Below are 17,044 nucleotides of genomic sequence, written 5' to 3'. Positions count from 1 at the left end.
GCATAACAGACCCGGCGCGCGCAGCCGCGGCTCTCGCGTCTTCGCGTTCGTCGTCGTCGTCGTCGTCGTCGTCGTCGTCGTCGCTGTCTCCTCGCGGTCCCGCGCGCCGCACGCGGTCGCCCCCCTCCTTCTTCTTCTCCCTGCGCTCGTCGTCCCGCGCGACGTCGTCCATTCTTCACCGCTTCGACGACGTCGACGACGACGGCGACGATCGTTTCGATGTCCGGTTCGATCTCGGCGCGACTCCTCCCGGGTTCGATCGACGAATCGTCTCTCCCCTCGGGTTGGCATATGCGCGGCGCGTGCCGTCGCGAGGGTACGACGCGTCGTTCCCCTCGCGGCGGGCCTAGTCCGCTCGAGTGCTGTAGACTCAGTCGCGTCGTGATCGTCGTTCATCTGATTCGTTTTCGTTTTCATCGTCGTCGTCGTCGTCGTGACTGGTTCCCATACGACCGCGTTCGCGTGGTGAACGCCGTTCCTTAAGGACTTCGTCGTCGTCGTCGCGGCGGTCGCGGTCGACGACGAGGTCCTTCGTCGTTCGATATCCGCGTCGTCCTCCGTCGCCGGCGTCGGCGGCGTCGCAACCGGGCGCGACGCCCTTTTCTTTCCCGGGAGCGGCGGCAGCGGCACGAGAGGGATCCCGAACATCCCCGGCGGCGGCGGGAAAAACATCCCCGCGGGCCCGGGCGGCGTCCCCGTCGTCCCCGTCGTCCCCGTCACCGCGGCGTCCCCGTCCGTCGTCGCCGCCATCCCTCGTCTGAGCCCCGCGCACTCCGCCTGCGCGCACTGCACCGCGTACGTCAGATGCGCGTTGATGCGCTCGAGCTCGCGGCACCGCGCTCTCAGGCAGTCCATCTCCGCGCGTTTTCTCATGCGCGACGCCGCCGCGGACGCGCGGTTGCGGACGAGCCGCTCGCGCGCCCTCTCGCGCTCTTCGTCGTCGTCGTCCGTCGTCGTCGTCGTCGTCGTCGTCGTTCCGGCGGCGGGTCCCGCGGAGAAGACGAGGTCTTCGTCCGACGCGGCGGAGTCGGAGCCGTCGCCGCCGCCGCGCGAGGGCGCGGTCGCGATCTGGGCCGCGGGGGGCCGCGTCGAAGCCGCGCGCCACGGGTCGTGCGGCGGCGTCGCCGGCGGGGAGGACGACGTCGCCGCCGCGGAAAGTGCATCTCGCCTCGCGCGTTTCTTGTCGCGGCCGCGTCGTCCCGCGGCGTCGTCGTCGTCGCGCGCGTCGACGGCGAAGGCGTCGAGCGGCGTCGTCGCGTTCGAAGCCTCGAGAAGGATGCCCGAGGCGACGACGTCGCCGTGCACGTCGTCGAGCCACGCCTCGATGCCGTCCAGGTCCAAGCACGCGTCGTCGAGCGCGTCGAAGTCGAACGTCGCGGCGGGTAGGGGGGAGGCGACGCGCGTCATCGTCCGTCGAGCGCGCCCGGCGGGGGCGCGGACGCGCGCGCGAGAGTGAGCGTTTCGCCGAGGACTCGTTCGTTTTCGTGCCAGCGCATTTACAGCGCGACTGACCAATCAGAGACGCTTATTTCCAGTACGAGTACGAAATTCGTACTTCCCTGACTACGATCCATACGTTTCCGTGGGCTCCGACCAAAAATCGGGCGCGAGCGCGAGAAAAGCGCTGCTTCCGTCTCTGATCATCGCGCCACTCTAGCGACGCGACCGGCGGGTCTCTCCCTCCCTCCCTCGATCGCGCGCGCGTCCCGTCTCGCACGTCGAGCGCGGACACGCGCGCGCGTCGACCGGGTCGCGCCCCGGCGGGGGCGCGCGGGAGGACGCGCCGGGGAGAGCGCGGCGAGCGAACCGAAGGAAGGGCGCCGGGAGCGACGAAGTGTTCGTTCGTTCGTCCCGAGCCGAGTCGCGCGGGGGCGGGGAGATCGAGCTCTCGCTCGCGGCGCGCCGACGCTCCCCGTCGCGATGCCCGAGGACGATGCGGCCGCGGCGCTCGTCGCGGACAGCGTGGAAAACTCCGTCGCGTTCAAGGTGCGCGCGAAGCCGTCGCTCGTCCCTCCTCCCCGCGCGCCGTCGCGCGCGTCGATCGATCCATCCGACGCACCTCCTCGCGTCCATCCATTTCCGTCGCGCGGCGCGTCGCATTGACCCCTCGCCTCGTCCGCCCCGCCCGCAGATGCTCGACGTCCTCCTCGCGCAGGGCGACATCACGTCCGACGCGGCGGAGAGAGCGAAGGCGAAGTACCGCGCGCACCACGCCGCGCTGAAGGACGCCGTCGCCGCGGATCGCCGACTGACGCAGCGCGCGACCGCGCTCGAACGCGAGGCGACCAAGGAGCGCGCGCGCGCCGCCGCGGAAGCGTCCGCGTCTCGCTCGCGCGAATCCAGCGCGCCGAACTCCCCGGCGGCGTTGACCGCCTCGGCGACGATAATTTCGACGACCCCGCCGCGAACGCCCGGGGTGCGGATGATGACCGCGGAGGAGGAAGCCGCGGTGGATCGACTCCGCGAAGACGCGGAGGCGGCGGCGACGGAGGCGGAGCTCGCGGAGGAGCGAGAACGCGAGCTCGCGACGGAGCAGTATCGCCTCACGAGACAGAGGGACGAGCACAAGCGGATGATCGCCGCGGTGGAGGCGGAGCACGCGGCGGCGATGGCGCCGAAGATCGCGGAGATCAAGGCGGAGAGCGTGAAGCTGACGGAGGAGACGCGGAACGATTCGCTCGAGGTGGAGGAGCTTCGACGCGAACGTGACCGGATCGCGTCGCGGCTAGACGCGCTCGCGTCGTCGTCGACGACGGAGCGGGAGGACCTCGATGCCGCGCGGGACGAGCTCGCGGAGCTCGAGCCGGTCCCGGAGAGGATCCGGAAGCAGAGCGACGTCGTGGAGAGCGGCGTGAGAGGACTCAACGCGAGCGTCGGCAAGCTGGACGCGAAAATCGCGGCGTTGGAACACGCCGTCGAGACGCACGCGGCGGAACGCAAGAAGAAGATGGACGCGCACGACGCCGCGAGCGAGACGCTGAAGAACACGGAGATCGTGTTGGAGCAGAAGATGGGCGCGGTGGACGACATGCGGTGCGACCTTGAGCGCGAGGGGCTCGAGGGCGATAAGCTTCTCGCGGACGCGGTGCGCGCGGCGCAAGATTTGCGATCCATCGACGCGGATAAAAATTTCGCCGTCGCGGAGCTGAAGAGGGAGACGAAGGATAAGGAGACGAAGCTCAGGCAGCTGCGGAGCGCGGAGTTACTAGACGAGCAGATGAAGGCGGCCATCCCGGCGCTCGTCGCCGAGCGCGATAAGCTCGCGATGGAGGTTGCCGCGATGGAACGCGAGCGGCGAGCGCGCGAGGAGGAGGCGTCGGCGACGAAGAAAGAAGTGGACGCGAGGATGAACGAGTACCTCAAGGAGGAGAAGATGGGGAAAGCCGCCGCGATTGTCTTCCAGGCGTCGTACGAGGACGTGAAGGATCTGGAGGAAGAGGTGGGGCACCTGAAGCGCGAGGAGCACGAGCGAAGGATGTTTTTGAAAGAGCTCGACGCGCAGCGCGAGCGACTCGCGCGGACGGCGCGACAGAAGAAGGAAAAAGCGAACGAAGCGTTCCGGCTGCTGAAGTCCAAGGACGACGAGGCGAGGGACCTCAACGACAAGCGCAAGGACACGAACCGCAGAATCGGGGAGTTCATCTCCCTGTTCGACGTCGTCAGGGATCAGAAGAACAAGTTCGTGCAGCTCATCACGGAGGCGTCGCAGAGAGGCGCGGAGATGCGCGCCAAGCTGAAAATTCTCGCCAACGAGATCGCCATCTTACGCGAGGAGACCGCGACGAAGGACGCGCAGACGAACACGTCGCGCGTCGCGCTGCACAACGCGCAGACGGAGCGGAACGCGCTCCGCGCCGAGATCAACAAGGCGGCGGTGATTTTCCGAGCGAAGCAGACGGAGGTTGACGAGCAGCTGTCCGAGATGGACGTGCTCAACGACGCCATCAACAAGGCGCGTTCTCCTCACACTGGTTCCCATACGACCGCGTTCGCGTGGTGAACGCCGTTCCTTGAGGACTTTCTCTCCCGGCGCATCTCTCCGCCCAGGGTCCCTCGCTTTCAATCCCGACACACCTCGACGCCTTTCTACTCCATCTGACGCCTTTCGACTCCACCCCGACGTTCGCTCGTACGGAACGACCCCAAGGCCGAGCGCGAGATGTTGCGGACGCAGGCGCGGTACGAAAAGTCCGTGGACGCTCGAAACGCGAACGGCGCGACGCTCATCGCGCGAGACGACGAGCTGTGCGCGCTGTACGAGAAGCGAACCGTGCAGGAGGAGGTTTTGAAAGCGGGGGAGACGGAGCTTCGCAAGCGCGACGACGAGATCAAAATTCTCCGAGCGCAGTTCGCGGAGCTCGAGCGCGCGCGCGAGCTCGCGCGCCGCGACGTCGCGGACGTCCCGAAGACCCAGGAGGAGGTCGCGTCGCTCCGAGCGCAGCTCGCGGCCGCGCGCGCGACGACGGAGAAGCTCTCCGCGCAGGTGGAGGACCCGAAGAACCTCGCGCGGTGGCGGCCGCTAGCCGGGAAGACGCCCGACCCCAAGGAGCTCGCCGCCAAGCTCGAGCAGCTGGACGCGCGCGTAGAGGAGAAGACCGAGCGCGCGCGGGAGCTAGACCTGATGCTTCAAGAGATCGACGCGCTCGCGGAGCAGCTGAAGGACGTCGCGGTGGACGGTCGCGAGGGGACGTTGGAGCTGGCGCGACGCGTCGTCGCGTATCGCGCGCGCGCGAGGGAGGTTGATAAGAAATTGATGGCGACGACGTCGGAGCTCAGCATGTACCAGGCGGCGGAGATGAAGCTCGCGGCGGAGAGGGAGGACCTCACGGAGGAGATTCTCGAGGCGAGGGAGCGGCTGAACTTGGGGCTGCCGCCGACCGAGGACGCGGAGCGCGAGTGGAGCCGGATGGAGCGGTCGAGGGAGATGTTGACGGAGCAAAAGACGCGCGAACGCGACGAGGAGGAAGAATTTCGGCGGTTTCCGAACGGGACGTGGGCGCAGAGCACGTGCGAGCCGCGGCCGAACGCGTACGTTCCCACGGACGGCACGTCGTTGGGCGTCGCGCGGCCGTACGGGAAGCACGCGCCGTTCAAGCCCACGGAGGCGGGCTCGACGATGCGGCACATACGCAAACCCGAACCTCGGGACATTCTGCTTTAGAACTCCTCGCTCCCTTGGACGGACGAGGAGCGTAGCGTTTACCCTCACTTAACGCGCGATCGAACGATGTAGTCAACGCATCGCGCGCGTTCGCGCGGTGGTGGTGGTGGTGTACACGTGTGCTCTCGCCGCTCGCTACGACGGCGCCGCGACGAGTCTAAAAAAATGCCCTCGGGAGGGTCCACCCACGGAACCTCACGGCGCGGCGTTCGTCCTCCTCGTCCCTCGACGTCTAGCTCGCGGCGACGCCGATCAACACGAGCGCGATGCCCATCATGAAATACTTCGCCGTCGTGAATATGAACCCGAACATCACCGCCAGAGTCTTAAACAGCGTCCCGCCGAACCAGATCGCGAGCGCGCCGGCGACGACGAACCCCAAGATGCCCTCGTTCGTCAGCGAGTCCCCGCCCGGGAGCTTCTCCGTGCTGACGTTGAACACCGTGCTGTTCGGATACTTCGGGTCCTTCGCGCCCCAGAACGTCGCGCTCGTCACCGCGAGGTCGCCTCGCTTGACCGGACGCGTCTTCCCAGCCGCGGCGCCGCGCGCGAGCGCGGCCGCGGACAACCCCGCGCGGCTCGGCGTCGACGCGGAGGACGCCCTCGGCGCGATCGCGCGTTGGCATCGCGCCGCGGACGCGCCGGTCGCTCGCGCTCGGAGCGCGTTCGGAAGCGGCGGCGCCGATCCCAGGCCCGCGATCGTGAACGCCGCCATCGTGTCCGTCGGTCGATCCGCGCGCGGCGAAGTGGGGAGGCGTCCGCGCCACGCTGGCGCAGGAAATTACCGTAAAAAACGCGATAAGACGAAGCGAGGGCAACCTTTCGCGCGAGGGGAGATCGCGGGTTCGACTCGTCGACGACGGTTTAAAAAAGTCTCGTGTGGTTCCTTCGTGCGTCGTCGTTCAAGTCTCTTTTCATGCATTTCACACTCAGCGCGTCACTTTCCTCCGAGCGCGGCTCGTCCGTTCGTTCGTTCTCGCGTCGACATCAGGGGGTGAATCCGATCACCACCCGCCGCCGCCGCCGCCCCACTGACCTCCTCCTCCTCCGCCGCCGCCGTTGTTGTTCCAGTTCCCCCCCCCGCCGCCGTACTGACCGCCGCCGTTGTTGTTCCAGTTCCCGCCGCCGCCGCCGCCGCCGCCCGTGGGGCAGTCCCTCGCCCAGTGACCGCTCTCTCCGCACTTGAAGCACGAGCCGCCACCGCCTCCGCCGCCTCCGCCTCCGCCGCCGCCGTACTGGCCGCCGCCGCCGCCGCCGTTCGGGCAATCCCTCGCCCAGTGTCCCGGTTGCTGACATTTGTAGCACGTGCCGGTGGTCTGACCGCCGCCGCCGCCGCCGTACTGACCACCCCCAGTCGCGGCCGCGCCGCCGCCGGCCTGGTTCCATCCCCCAGTCGCGGCCGCGCCGCCACCACCGCCCATGCCCGCGCCGCCGCCCATGGAGACGTTCCGCGGCGCCGGCCGAGGCTCGTCCACGCTCTCGCCGCGTCGCAGCTTCCCGATCTGATCCAGCATCCGCTTGCTCTCCGACACGTAGTCGATCGCGTCGAGCTTGTTGAGGGACACCTTCACCCTCGTCTCGTCGTTGTACGTGTCGTCCGCCACCTTGAACTTCATCAAGAACTGCTTAAAGTTCGCGTCCGCGATCGCCTTCTCGTACGCGTCGTAGTTGGTGTCCATCAGCTCTTTCAACGCGCCCGCCGTCATGCCCATGATGACGTCGCCGGTGTCTCCGAACGCGCTGACCCACTGCTGCCCGGTGTGGTCCGCGACGGTCATGTTGATGATGTATCGCCACTCGCAGTTCGGGACGTGCTCGCCCGCGTGTCGCTCGCAGTTCCACGTCCCCATCGCCTCGTCGTATCGCAACTTTTTTTGGCACATCCGCTCGCCGTTTCTCAGCGGACACGCGGGGTAAAAACACCCCGCGTCGGAGGACTTCAAGTACGTCACGTGGCAGCGGCACTGGACCCAAAACGCGGGCGTCGCGCCGTCGCGCGCGATCTCCTCCTTGAGCTGCGCGATCGTGACGCACCGGTCGCCTCTTCCGCCGCCGCCGCTCGCGCCCGCGCCGCTGAACGCCTTGACCTCCGCGGTGGCGCCGCCGGTGTCGTACCAGTGCCTCAGCCTCGCCGCCTCGTCGACGTCGGGGTTGATGTCCACCCGCGACGAGTTGATCGTCCCGATGTTCTTCCCTTGGAAGTCGCCGACGCGACCGTTCTTGATCGCGATGACCGGGTGGTCGCCGTCGTTCACGAGTCCCTCGAGCCGCCCGCCGATGTCCAGCGCCTGCGGCGCCCAGAGCGTGAGCTCGATTGACGCGCCGCTGTCGTCCCGGAGCGTGATCGAGCGTTTCGACGTCTCCCCGCCGTCGCGCTTCATGATCGTGTTGAGCTCCCCGACGTGGTGCACGACCGCGCAGACGTCGACGAGGGAGCCGCTGCTGATGTGGTCCACGTCCGCGATCTTCTTGAAGGCGTAGTTCACGCGTTTGATGGAGCCCACGACGGCCGGGTCGTCGATCTCTCGCACCTCCGTGTTGTGATCCAACATCATCTCGAACTCGCCGACGCTGAACTTCGGGTTCCGCACCGGGCGAATCTGCCCTTTGCTGAGCTCGTACACGCTCCCGGCGCGGAAGACGTCCGCGAACCGCTCCGCGGTGTCCCCGAACGCGACGGCTTTGATCTCGCCGCCCTCCGCGTCCAGAAGCTCCACGTTGAACACCTTCCCGTCGCCCTTGTGGTTGTGGTACGTCCTGATCTCCGGATTGTTCGTCACCCTCGCGCGGATCGTCCACCGGTTGTTGTACGGGTTGAGCGACGAGATCGGAGAGATCTTCGCGGGCGCGTCGTTGCGCGCGGTCGGGCCGCGGCCGTACGCGCCGTACGAAGGCGGCGGCTCGCCGTATCCGCCGCCGCCGCCGCGCCCCTGATCTCCTCTGTACGCGCCCGCGCCGTATCCTCCGCCGTTACCGCCGCCGTAGTTCCCGTTCGCGCTCGGCGGCGGCGGCGCGCCGTAGTTCCCCGTGGGCGCGTTGCCGTACCCCGGCGCGGAGGGCTGCTGGCCGTACCCCGGATTGGCGCCGTAGCCTCCCGGATTGGGGTGTTGTTGCTGTTGCTGTTGAGGCGGCGCCGCGTTCTTGTCCGCGTCCGTCGCGGAGACGGGCTGGCCGATGATGTCCGGCGGGGTGTCGATCGGGGTGAGCTTGAGCGCGATGATGATCCTGCGAGGCGACGACGGGGGATGCGGTCGGTGAGCGGGGGAATGAGAGAACGGTCGGTCGCGGGACGGTCGCGCGGGGGAATGAAAAAAACGGAGGGGTGCCCAGATTGCGCCAGGCTGTGCGCGCGCGACGTCGACGCACTTGCGCCCTTGGACTTCGTTCGAGAAGTACTCCTCGAGCTGCACCACGGTGAACTTCTTCAGGCGGTTCTCGATCACGTGCGAGTTCAGCTGCGACGTGAGCATCGCGGTGACGTAGTGCGTCCCGTCCGAGAGCATCACGCGGAAGCGCGGCTCCGCGTTCGCCCCAGCCTTTTCGTCCTTGTTCTGAAGCGCGCGCAGATCTGAGGAGGAGGACGGGCGATTGGGAGGGAGAGGGCGCGTCAGTGGGAGCGGCGCGACGTCGCGTCGCGCGTCTGAGGGTTCGCGCGACGCAATTCGGGGACGATGCGATGGAAACGCGCGCGTCGACGCGAGAAGGCGCTCGCGGGGCGCGCGCGCTCGCGAGGGAGGAAAAACTTGGCACCGTCCGATTTCGATTTTCACGCACCCGCGACTTGCAAGATCGGACTGAGCCCGGAGTCTCCCGCGTGCAGACGCAGCGCCGCGCCCGGGGTGAGCGCGTAGCCGACCATTTCGAAAGCGAGTTCGCGCGCGAGGTCGCCTCGAGCGCTCGGGTGGTGGGTCGTGCGCGTGCACCGAGCAGTGCGCGCCAGATCGATCTTCTTCGTTTTTTGAACGATTTTTTTGTTCCCGCTCAGGGCAATTTCCCTTCAAAAAGAATCATCGGTCACTTGAAAGGGGAAGCGATCAATGTTGAAAGCGAGGCACGGGTGAAAAACGTGCGCCTCAAGCAGGTCGCGGACACGGCCGCCCAGGCAGCCAGGTAGCCAGGAGCCAGGACTCAGGACTCCTCGCGCGCTGCGCGCACACGTACACGTCGACCGCAGCGCTCCGAGACGTCGCCGACACTCGCGATGGCGCGATGATCGCCCGCGCGCTTCCGTTCAGCGCGTCCATCGCCTCGAAAACGCTCGCCCGTCGCGGCCTCCTCGCGAGCGCGCCGTCCGTCGTCCCTCGCGCGCCGTCGCCCGCGTCGCCCGCGTCGCGCAGTCGCGCGTCGTCCTCCTCCTCCTCCTCCTCCTCCTCCTCGGCGACCGCGGCATCTTCTTCGTTTTTCCCGGTCGCCGGTCGCGGTCGATCGACGCCGCCGACGCCGACGCCGTCGCTCGCGCGCGCGTTCGCGTTCGCGTTCGCCCCGCGCGCGCTCAGACGCGGCGCTCGCGTCGCGACGCTCTCGAGCGCGCGCGCCCCGCAGATCGTCGCCGCGCGCTCGTCCTCCTTCATCGCGTTCCAGGAGACGTCGCCGTCGGAGAAGGACGACGACGCGATGGCGGCGGCGGCGACGCAGACGACGCTCGCGCACAGCGTCGACCGCTACGGCGGCGTCATCGTCGACGCGGACGCGCTCCCGGACACCGCCGACGCGTTCGCCGCCGCGCTCGCGTCCTCCATCGCGCGCTGGAAGGCGACGGGCGTCCGAGGCGTGTGGCTCAAGATCCCCGCGAAGCGCGCGGAGCTCGTCGGCGTCGCGGTGCACGACGGCGGATTCGAATTTCATCACGCGGAGAAGACGCACGCGATGCTGACGCGGTGGCTCCCGACGGATGAGGACGACCTGTTGCCTCCGAACGCGTCGCATCAGGTGGGCGTCGGCGCGTTCGTCACGAACGGCGCCGGCGACGTGCTCCTCGTGCAAGAGCGGAGAGGCCCCGCGGCGGCGGCGTCGCGGCCGAACTTTTGGAAACTCCCGACCGGGCTCGTCGACTGCGGCGAGGACATCCCGTCCGCGGCGATCCGGGAGGTCATGGAGGAGACCGGCGTCGCGGTGGAGTTCGAGGCCATCCTCGGGATCCGACACGGGCACGACGTCGCGTTCGGAAAGTCGGACCTTTTTTTTCTCGTCGCGTTGAAGTTAGCCGACGGCGCGGAAGACGCGGCGATCACGATCCAGGAGCAAGAGCTCGCGGCCGCGGCGTGGAAGCCGCTGAGGGAGATGACGCACAACCCGCACATCATGCCGAACTCGCACATGGACCACATGTACGGCCTCTGCGCCAAGTACGCGAGGGAGGGGAGGCTCGCGAGCGGGATCGGGATGGGGTGGCAGTCGTTGCCGCTGGGGTTTAACCGCGACGGGACCGTGGTGACGTACAGCAACGCGCCGACGAGGGAGGTCATGGGGAAGGGCGGGGAGGAGGAGGAGGAGGAGGAGGAGACGGCGGCGGCGGAGACGGCGACGTGAGCGAGGGATAGCGCGTAATGTTATTGTATGTACTGTAGCTGGCTGTGGCGAAAATATTCGCGACGCGACGTCGCGAGCTGTCGCTGTCGACGCGAGCTTTTTCGGCGCTCGAATGACACGTGTGCTTTTAGTTCGGAAAGGCGCGCGGGCGCTGGAAGCACGAACGATGGGGGAGTCCGCTCGCGACGCGGTGAAGGCCGCGCGCGCGGCCGCGGAGAAGGAGGTGGAGTCGAGCGCGTACCCCGACGTCCCGAAGTGGCGCGCGAAGAACGAGGGGACGCGGTGGGCGAAAGTCAGCGCGGGGGAATGGGAGGAGATGCAAAAGAAACGACGGCAAGCGCTGCACGCGGGCGCGGGGCTCGTGAGCTTGCAGTTCATCGCGGACCAGTTCGTGCACACGTCCGCGAGCTTCGCGCTGTTCTTAGGGCTCACCGCGCGCATGATATGGCTGCGGAAGCACCGACGACGGCGAGGTGCGCGCGAACGCCGCGGATCCCGTCCCCACCCCGCGCAATTAATTCCGTTCCGTCTCATTTCAATTCGACGCAATTCCGCCCCGTCTTCCTCTATTCAATCCGACGCTCGCTCACTCGCCCCTCCCCCCCACCCCGCGTCCAGGCCCGATGGTCGCCGCGTGCACCGCGTGGGCGTCCCAGGCCGCGGTCCTCGCGGAGCCCATCCGAAAGGTGGCGCGCGCGCTCGTCTCCCCGCGGCCGCTGTCCCCGCTCGCCGGCTGGTCGCTGGTGAGACTGACTGCTTCCCATACGGACCCCGTTCGCGCGTCGCGCGTCGTTTCTTGAGGACTTCAGGACTTCTTTCGCGCGATGCCAGCCTCACGTTGTGACACGTGGGATCGTGGACCGCCAACGAGAAGGTCGCATCGCTGACACGTGTCCCCCCCCCCCCGACCTGTCGCGTCTCGCAGCTCACCGCCGGCGCGTTCGCGCCGCACCGCGCCTTCGTGAACTTCGCTCGGAACGTGACGCTTCGCGTCGCGCGCATCCCGCGCGTGCGCAGTCTGCTGCGACGCAAGTGGCCGATATGGGGACGCATACTGCTGAAGAATAAGATGCGCGCGGAGGTGACGTCGTATCGGATGGCGGTGAACGAGGCGTGGGAAGCGCTCGAGGGGACGTTGCCGCAGGATACGCTCGCGGCGATGCGCGAGGCGGAGTCCGTCGTCGCGGGGTACGGCTACGGCGTGCAGTCGCAGAGTAGCGGTGGTGGTGGTAACGCGTACGCGTACGACGACGGCGGCGGGGGCGGGGGCGGGTTAGGGGGTGGTGGGATGATGTCGAGTGACGGTCGCGGCGCGGGCGTTTTCAACAGACGCGACGGCGGCGGCGGCGAGACGGATTACTACGGCGAGGCGCTCAGCGGGATGATTCGACGGAGAAGCTCGGGAAGGCTGAACGGACGCCTGGCCGCGGCCACCGAGGACGCCGCGCCCGCGCTCGTCGACGGCGGGTCGTACCCCGTGCTCTCGCGCGCGGGCTCGGGAAGCGACGGCGACTCGCCGACCCGGAGCGGCGGCGGCGGGCGACGCCGCGGCGGCGGCGGGAACCTCCAGCTCGTCGCCTACAACGGCGCGAACGGGCACCACGGGCATCATCATCACAAGCGGCGATCACAAGGCGCGCTCGCGAAGATCACCGGCGTCGCGAAAGCGGTAACGCATCACTCCCGTCGGTTATTCATCAACGCGCCGTCGACGCTCGTCGGGGTGTTGACCGGACGGGAGCACGGCGCGGAGCTCTTCGCGCCGCACGGCGATCGCATGGAACGGCTGTTCGACGAGCTCGGCATGGACACTCGGTGCGCGTTCACGCGCGCGCAGAGAGCCGCGTTCTTGCTGCAGTACAACGGCGACGTCTCGAAGGCTGCGCTCGCGATGGAGCGCTCGCTGAAGTGGCGGAAGAAGTACCGGTTCATCCCGGATAAAGATTTGAAACGCTTCGAGGACGTCGTCTTCGTGCACGGCGGAAGACACGCGTACACGGGCGGCGTGCACCTCGTGCTGCGCCTCTCCGCGGTCTCCGCCGCGGAACGCTCCGAAGGCCTCGACGCCGTCGCCGCGGCGTTGATATCCCACGTCGAAGCGCAGTGGCGGCAGTTGCACGTCCACGGCGACAACCCGGGGAAGATGCGCGGGCGACTCGTCGCGCTCGTGGATTGCGCCGGCGTCACGACGACGTCTTTCCCGGCGTCTCTCGTCGCGCACACGCTCGTGACGCTCGATCACAACTACCCGGAGCTCGCCGCGGAGGTGCACGTCGTGAACGTGTGGTGGCTCGTGAAGCGAGGGCTCGCGGTCATGCTCGAGGCGACGTCGCAGCGCACGCGGAATCGCGTCAGGATGTACAAAAACGACGACACGGGCGCCGACAAGCTCGCGATTCGATTCAACCCGCACGCGCTTCCGTCGTGCTTCTCGCAAGGCCGCTGCGCGTGCAAGACGTGCAAGCGGATGATACGAGAGGGGAAGTGGGGCTCCGAGCGCGATCGGCGGACGTCGTCGGAGAACTTCGAGCACGGCGGGATGATCGGCCAGTTTCGCCGGTGGCAGGACATGACGAGCGCGCAGCGCCGGCAGTGGTTGCGGCACCAGCTGTTCTACTACCTCGGCCTGACGCTCTTCTGGCCGATGCACGTGATCCGTCTCAACATCCACCCCGTGCTCGTGGGCATCATCCGCGCGCAGTCGATGGCGAGGCGCTTCTTCTGGAGGCTGCGGCGCGGCGATCCCGTCGCGGCGTTCGCGGCGACGGTGGCGGCGTTCGCGAGCCTCGCGTTTTTCGTCGCCGTGGTGGCGTGGTGGGCGGAGTACGGCTCGACGCTGCTGATGGAGAGCGCGCGATCGCCGCCGAGGACGTGGGAGGAGGCGTGGGAGATGAAGGGGATGTTTCAGCGGAGCATAGGCGACAGCGTGAAGCGCAGCCTCGGGATGGATGGATAGCGTAGGGTGCGTAGAGGGACGAACGGCGTCGATCGATGTGAATGACGATTTTCTTCCGCTCGCGTCCTGATGTCTCGTGCGCGTCCACGGATATTTTTCATTCACTCTTTAGTTAGGGTTGCTCCGAGACGCGCGTCTTCCGCACACGCGCGCGCGTTAACCCGACGCGAGAGTCGAGCGGCCGCGCACGCCACGTCACGACGCCGACGCCATGGCGGTCTCGAACTTTCTCATGACCGCCGCCGCGATCGCGGCGGTCGCCACGCTCATGTCCAAAGACATTCGAAAGACGACGACGACGCTCCGGCAGAACGTGAAGCAGATCAGGGTGTGGGTGGAGGAGGCGGGGGCGGAGGCGTCGAAGATCGGCGAGGAAGCGGCGAAGAAGCTCCCGGAGGGGAAGAAGCCGCCGTTCAAGGACCCGTCCGCGTGAGAAGACGCGCGACCGGACCGGACCTCACCTCATCACGCGTACGTAGCGACGTAGAAACAGAGAAGGACGCGCGCCGCGTCGGCGAGCGCGGCGAGATCGATGACGAAGCCGGACGGCGACCCGCGAAGGGCGGGGACGGACCGCGGCGTCGACCGGATCTTCCACCGCGCCGCCGCACCAAACGCGAAGGCGCGCGGCGGACTCGGACGCGCGCGCCGACGCGCGCTCGACGCGACGCTCTTCTTCGTCCTCGTCGCGTGCGTCGCGCGCGTCGCCGTCTCGTACGCCTCCGCGAGCGACGAATCTCGCGCGCTGACGCATCTCTACTACCAAGCCCCGTGCGTCGTCCTCGCCGCGGCGATGGGATGGGGGTGCAACCTTCTCGTCTGGTCGCGGATGAAGATCGAGCCGCATCCGCTGTCGGTGTTCGAGCTGAGAGACGCGCGCGTTCACATGACGCATCGCGAGGTGTTTCGAGCGACGCTCGTCGCGGCGGCGGCGACGGCGGCGAATCTGAGGTGCGTTCTATACACTGGTCCCCATACGACCGCGTCGGCGTGGTGAACGCCGATCCTTAAGGACTTTTGCCGGCGCTTCTCTCCGCCCACCCCTTCCTTTCAATCCCCGCCCTCGGTGCCTTTCAACTCCACCTGACGCCTTTGAACTCCACCCCGACGTCGCTTTGTATGGAACGACCCTGAGTTTTTTTTTGACGCGGCGAGAGGAGGGCGACGTCGACGCCGCCGCTAACGCGCCCGCGCTGCTCTACGTCTCCGCGCTCGTCGTGCTGCTGATGCCGGCGCGGTGCGGCGCGCATCCGCACACGCGACGGTTCATATCCAGTACGTTAGCGCGATGCGTTTCGCCGACGCGAACCGTCACTTTCGGCGACTTTTTCGTCGCGGACGTCCTCTGCTCCATGGCGAAGAGCGTGTCCGACGTGGAGCGCGCGACGTGCGGTCTCCTGACCGGCGGCATCGTGACCGGTGACGTGGCGTCGAACGAGGGGACGTGCGGGGGATACGATTGGAAAGTCCCCGTCGCGCTCGCGCTGCCGTCAACGATTCGGTTCGCGCAGTGCTTCCGGCAGTACGCGGATTCGAAAAACGCGAGCGAAACCGGCGAGGGCGACGCGAACAAGCTCTGGAACGCGCTCAAGTACTTCAGCGCGTTCCCGGTGATCTTCCTCAGCGCGCTGAAGTATCACGTGTCGAGAGATGATTGGCTGGGGACGTATCGACCGGCGTGGATCGCGTTCGCCGTCGCGAACACCGCGTTTTCGTACTACTGGGACGTGACCCACGACTGGGACCTGTCGTTGTTCACGACCGTGGACGCGGGCCCCAAGGAGAGGCTCAGCGGCTTGCAACTCGCGGCGTCGAGAAGCCGCGGTCGCCGCGCGATCTTCCTGCGACGCGAGCTCTTGTACCGGAAACCGCGGCGGTACTACTTCGCCCTCGCGTCCAACGCGGCGTTGCGTTCGGTGTGGACGTACAAGCTCTCGTCGCACTTGCGGCACGACAGCGAGCTCGTGTTTTTGTTCACGATTGCGGAGATCGTGAGACGGTTTCAGTGGTCGCTGTTTAGGGTCGAGAATGAGTACCTCAAGTTGAGACGCGAGAACGCGCTTCCGAAGTGACGACGCGTGAGTAACATATCTCGCGAGGAAGCGGTACTCGACTCGCGGCGGGGCGGGGAGGAAAAAAAATACACTTATAGCACGAAGTAATATACTGTACACGACATAGTAGGAATCGAGAGACGTTATCATAGAGTCTGCGAACCGCGCGTTCAGTACGCGTCCATCTCGTCGAACGCCTCGCCGTCCGATCCCTCCTCCGCGGCGTCGTCGCCGGCCGTCTCCGCGGCGGCGGTCGCCGCGTTTTCGATCGCCCGCGCGAACCGCGCCCTCCACATCTGATGAGCGTCGTCGCCCACACGAAGCGACGTCGGGGTGGAGTTCAAAGGCGTCAGTTGGAGTTGAAAGGCGTCCGCGGGCGGGGATTGAAACCGAGGGACCCTGGGCGGCGGAGAGAATCGCCGGGAAAAGTCCTTAAGGATCGGCGTTCACCACGCCGACGCGGTCGTACGGGGACCAGTGCGGACGCGCCTCGCCCTCGTGCGCGTTTCTCGCCCTCAGCGCGTACGTCACGTCCCCTTTCACCGCGTGCGTCGCGTTCACGTACATCACGCGTCCGTGCGTCTCTATCGCGGTCGCCCTCGCGACGCCGACGCGCGTCGGGTCGCGCTCGCGGTCGCTCCACGTCAGCGTCGCGTCGCGGAGGTTCAGTCGAAAGTAGCTCTCGCGCCACGCCGACTTCGCGAGCGGGACGAACGCCGCCCACGCGGGGCGGTCGCCGCTCGCGCGCTTCTTCGCGAGGCGGCCGCCGTGCGTCGTCGCGCGGTCCGCGCCGAGGATGGCGACGCGCGCGCGCGCGAGCGCCTCGGAGGCGTCGCGCGAGGCGGCGGATCGCGAAGACGACGACGACGACGACGTCGACGACGACGAGACCGTTTCGAGGATCGCGCGCGCGCGCGCCTGAGACGCGCCGAACGCGTCGACGACGCGCCGCGCGTAGCGGCTCCTCCCCGGCGTCGCGGACCGCGCGGCGTCGGCGTCGTCGCCGCGCGTCGCGTCGTCGTCCTGCCGCGGGCGCGACGTCGATCTCACGAGCGACAGCCGCAGCGAGTCCGGGGTCTGCGGCGGCGACGCCGCGGGGGGCGTCGGAGGCGCCGAGGAGGGAGCCGAAGCGTCGTCGCGCGCGCAGCGCGGGATGTCCCGCGACGGCGTCGACGCCGGGGACGACTCGAACGAGACGCGCCGCCGGCCCGACGCGGCGTTCTTCTTCATGTACGTGCGCGTCGCGACGGGCGACGGCGCGCGCGGCGGCGGCGGCGGCGGCGGCGGCGGCGACGGCGGCGGCGACATCGCGCGCGACAGTCCGAATGCGGATATTCCAACCGA

At 67.8% G+C, this 17,044-nt stretch overlaps 7 protein-coding genes across 7 annotated transcripts in view; 3 read left to right on the top strand and 4 right to left on the bottom strand.

Moving 5' to 3' along the window:
- The window catches only part of MICPUCDRAFT_46920 (uncharacterized protein), a gene marked incomplete at both ends in the record, with an annotated part of 1,673 nt that extends 266 nt beyond the window's left edge, over nt 1-1,407 (bottom strand). The window contains one exon of the mRNA XM_003057532.1: nt 488-1,407. Within this exon, the coding sequence (XP_003057578.1) occupies nt 488-1,407 (920 nt within the window). The remainder of the gene's footprint in view (nt 1-487) is intronic.
- A 3,828-nt stretch (nt 1,408-5,235) lies between these two features.
- Nucleotides 5,236-5,876, bottom strand: MICPUCDRAFT_56906 (uncharacterized protein; the record flags this gene model as incomplete). The annotated part of the gene is made up of 1 exon (XM_003057531.1): nt 5,236-5,876. One exon carries the CDS (start codon nt 5,874-5,876, stop codon nt 5,394-5,396), a length of 483 nt encoding a protein of 160 aa, XP_003057577.1. The 3' UTR covers nt 5,236-5,393.
- A 289-nt stretch (nt 5,877-6,165) lies between these two features.
- On the bottom strand, nt 6,166-9,083 carry MICPUCDRAFT_32742 (uncharacterized protein; the record flags this gene model as incomplete). The annotated part of the gene is made up of 3 exons (XM_003057530.1): nt 8,936-9,083; nt 8,528-8,729; nt 6,166-8,386 (listed from the first exon to the last, which is right to left on the bottom strand). The coding sequence occupies exons 1-3, from the start codon at nt 9,018-9,020 to the stop codon at nt 6,166-6,168; spliced, it is 2,508 nt and encodes an 835-aa protein (XP_003057576.1). The 5' UTR covers nt 9,021-9,083.
- Nucleotides 9,084-9,796: 713 nt separating this feature from the next.
- Nucleotides 9,797-10,504, top strand: MICPUCDRAFT_6182 (uncharacterized protein; the record flags this gene model as incomplete). Its single annotated transcript, XM_003057912.1, has 1 exon — nt 9,797-10,504. A coding segment is annotated over one exon (708 nt), but the record flags the coding sequence as incomplete, so codon positions are not given.
- Nucleotides 10,505-11,313: 809 nt separating this feature from the next.
- MICPUCDRAFT_67043 (uncharacterized protein) lies at nt 11,314-13,646 on the top strand (the record flags this gene model as incomplete). Its single annotated transcript, XM_003057911.1, has 2 exons — nt 11,314-11,433; nt 11,616-13,646. 2 exons carry the CDS (start codon nt 11,314-11,316, stop codon nt 13,644-13,646), a joined length of 2,151 nt encoding a protein of 716 aa, XP_003057957.1.
- A 185-nt stretch (nt 13,647-13,831) lies between these two features.
- MICPUCDRAFT_56901 (uncharacterized protein) lies at nt 13,832-15,831 on the top strand. Its single transcript, XM_003057910.1, has 2 exons — nt 13,832-14,614; nt 14,802-15,831. The coding sequence occupies exons 1-2, from the start codon at nt 14,179-14,181 to the stop codon at nt 15,716-15,718; spliced, it is 1,353 nt and encodes a 450-aa protein (XP_003057956.1). The 5' UTR covers nt 13,832-14,178; the 3' UTR covers nt 15,719-15,831.
- Nucleotides 15,832-16,132: 301 nt separating this feature from the next.
- MICPUCDRAFT_56900 (uncharacterized protein) lies at nt 16,133-17,008 on the bottom strand (the record flags this gene model as incomplete). Its single annotated transcript, XM_003057529.1, has 1 exon — nt 16,133-17,008. The coding sequence occupies one exon, from the start codon at nt 17,006-17,008 to the stop codon at nt 16,133-16,135; it is 876 nt and encodes a 291-aa protein (XP_003057575.1).
- Nucleotides 17,009-17,044: the final 36 nt, after the last annotated feature.

Source organism: Micromonas pusilla, assembly GCF_000151265.4.
Source record: "Micromonas pusilla CCMP1545 genomic scaffold MICPUCscaffold_4, whole genome shotgun sequence".
Lineage (NCBI taxonomy): Eukaryota > Viridiplantae > Chlorophyta > Mamiellophyceae > Mamiellales > Mamiellaceae > Micromonas > Micromonas pusilla.
The sequence above is the reverse complement of the archived record's forward strand: the minus strand, read 5'-3'. Positions and strand labels throughout refer to the sequence as shown.

Coding starts and splice junctions, on each gene's coding strand:
- MICPUCDRAFT_56901 (XM_003057910.1), top strand. CDS start 14,179: ATGACGAAGCCGGACGGCGACCCGCGAAGGGCGGGGACGGACCGCGGC. Junction 14,615..14,801: donor GAGGTGCGTTCTATACACTG/GTCCCCATACGA, acceptor TGACGCGGCGAG/AGGAGGGCGACGTCGACGCC.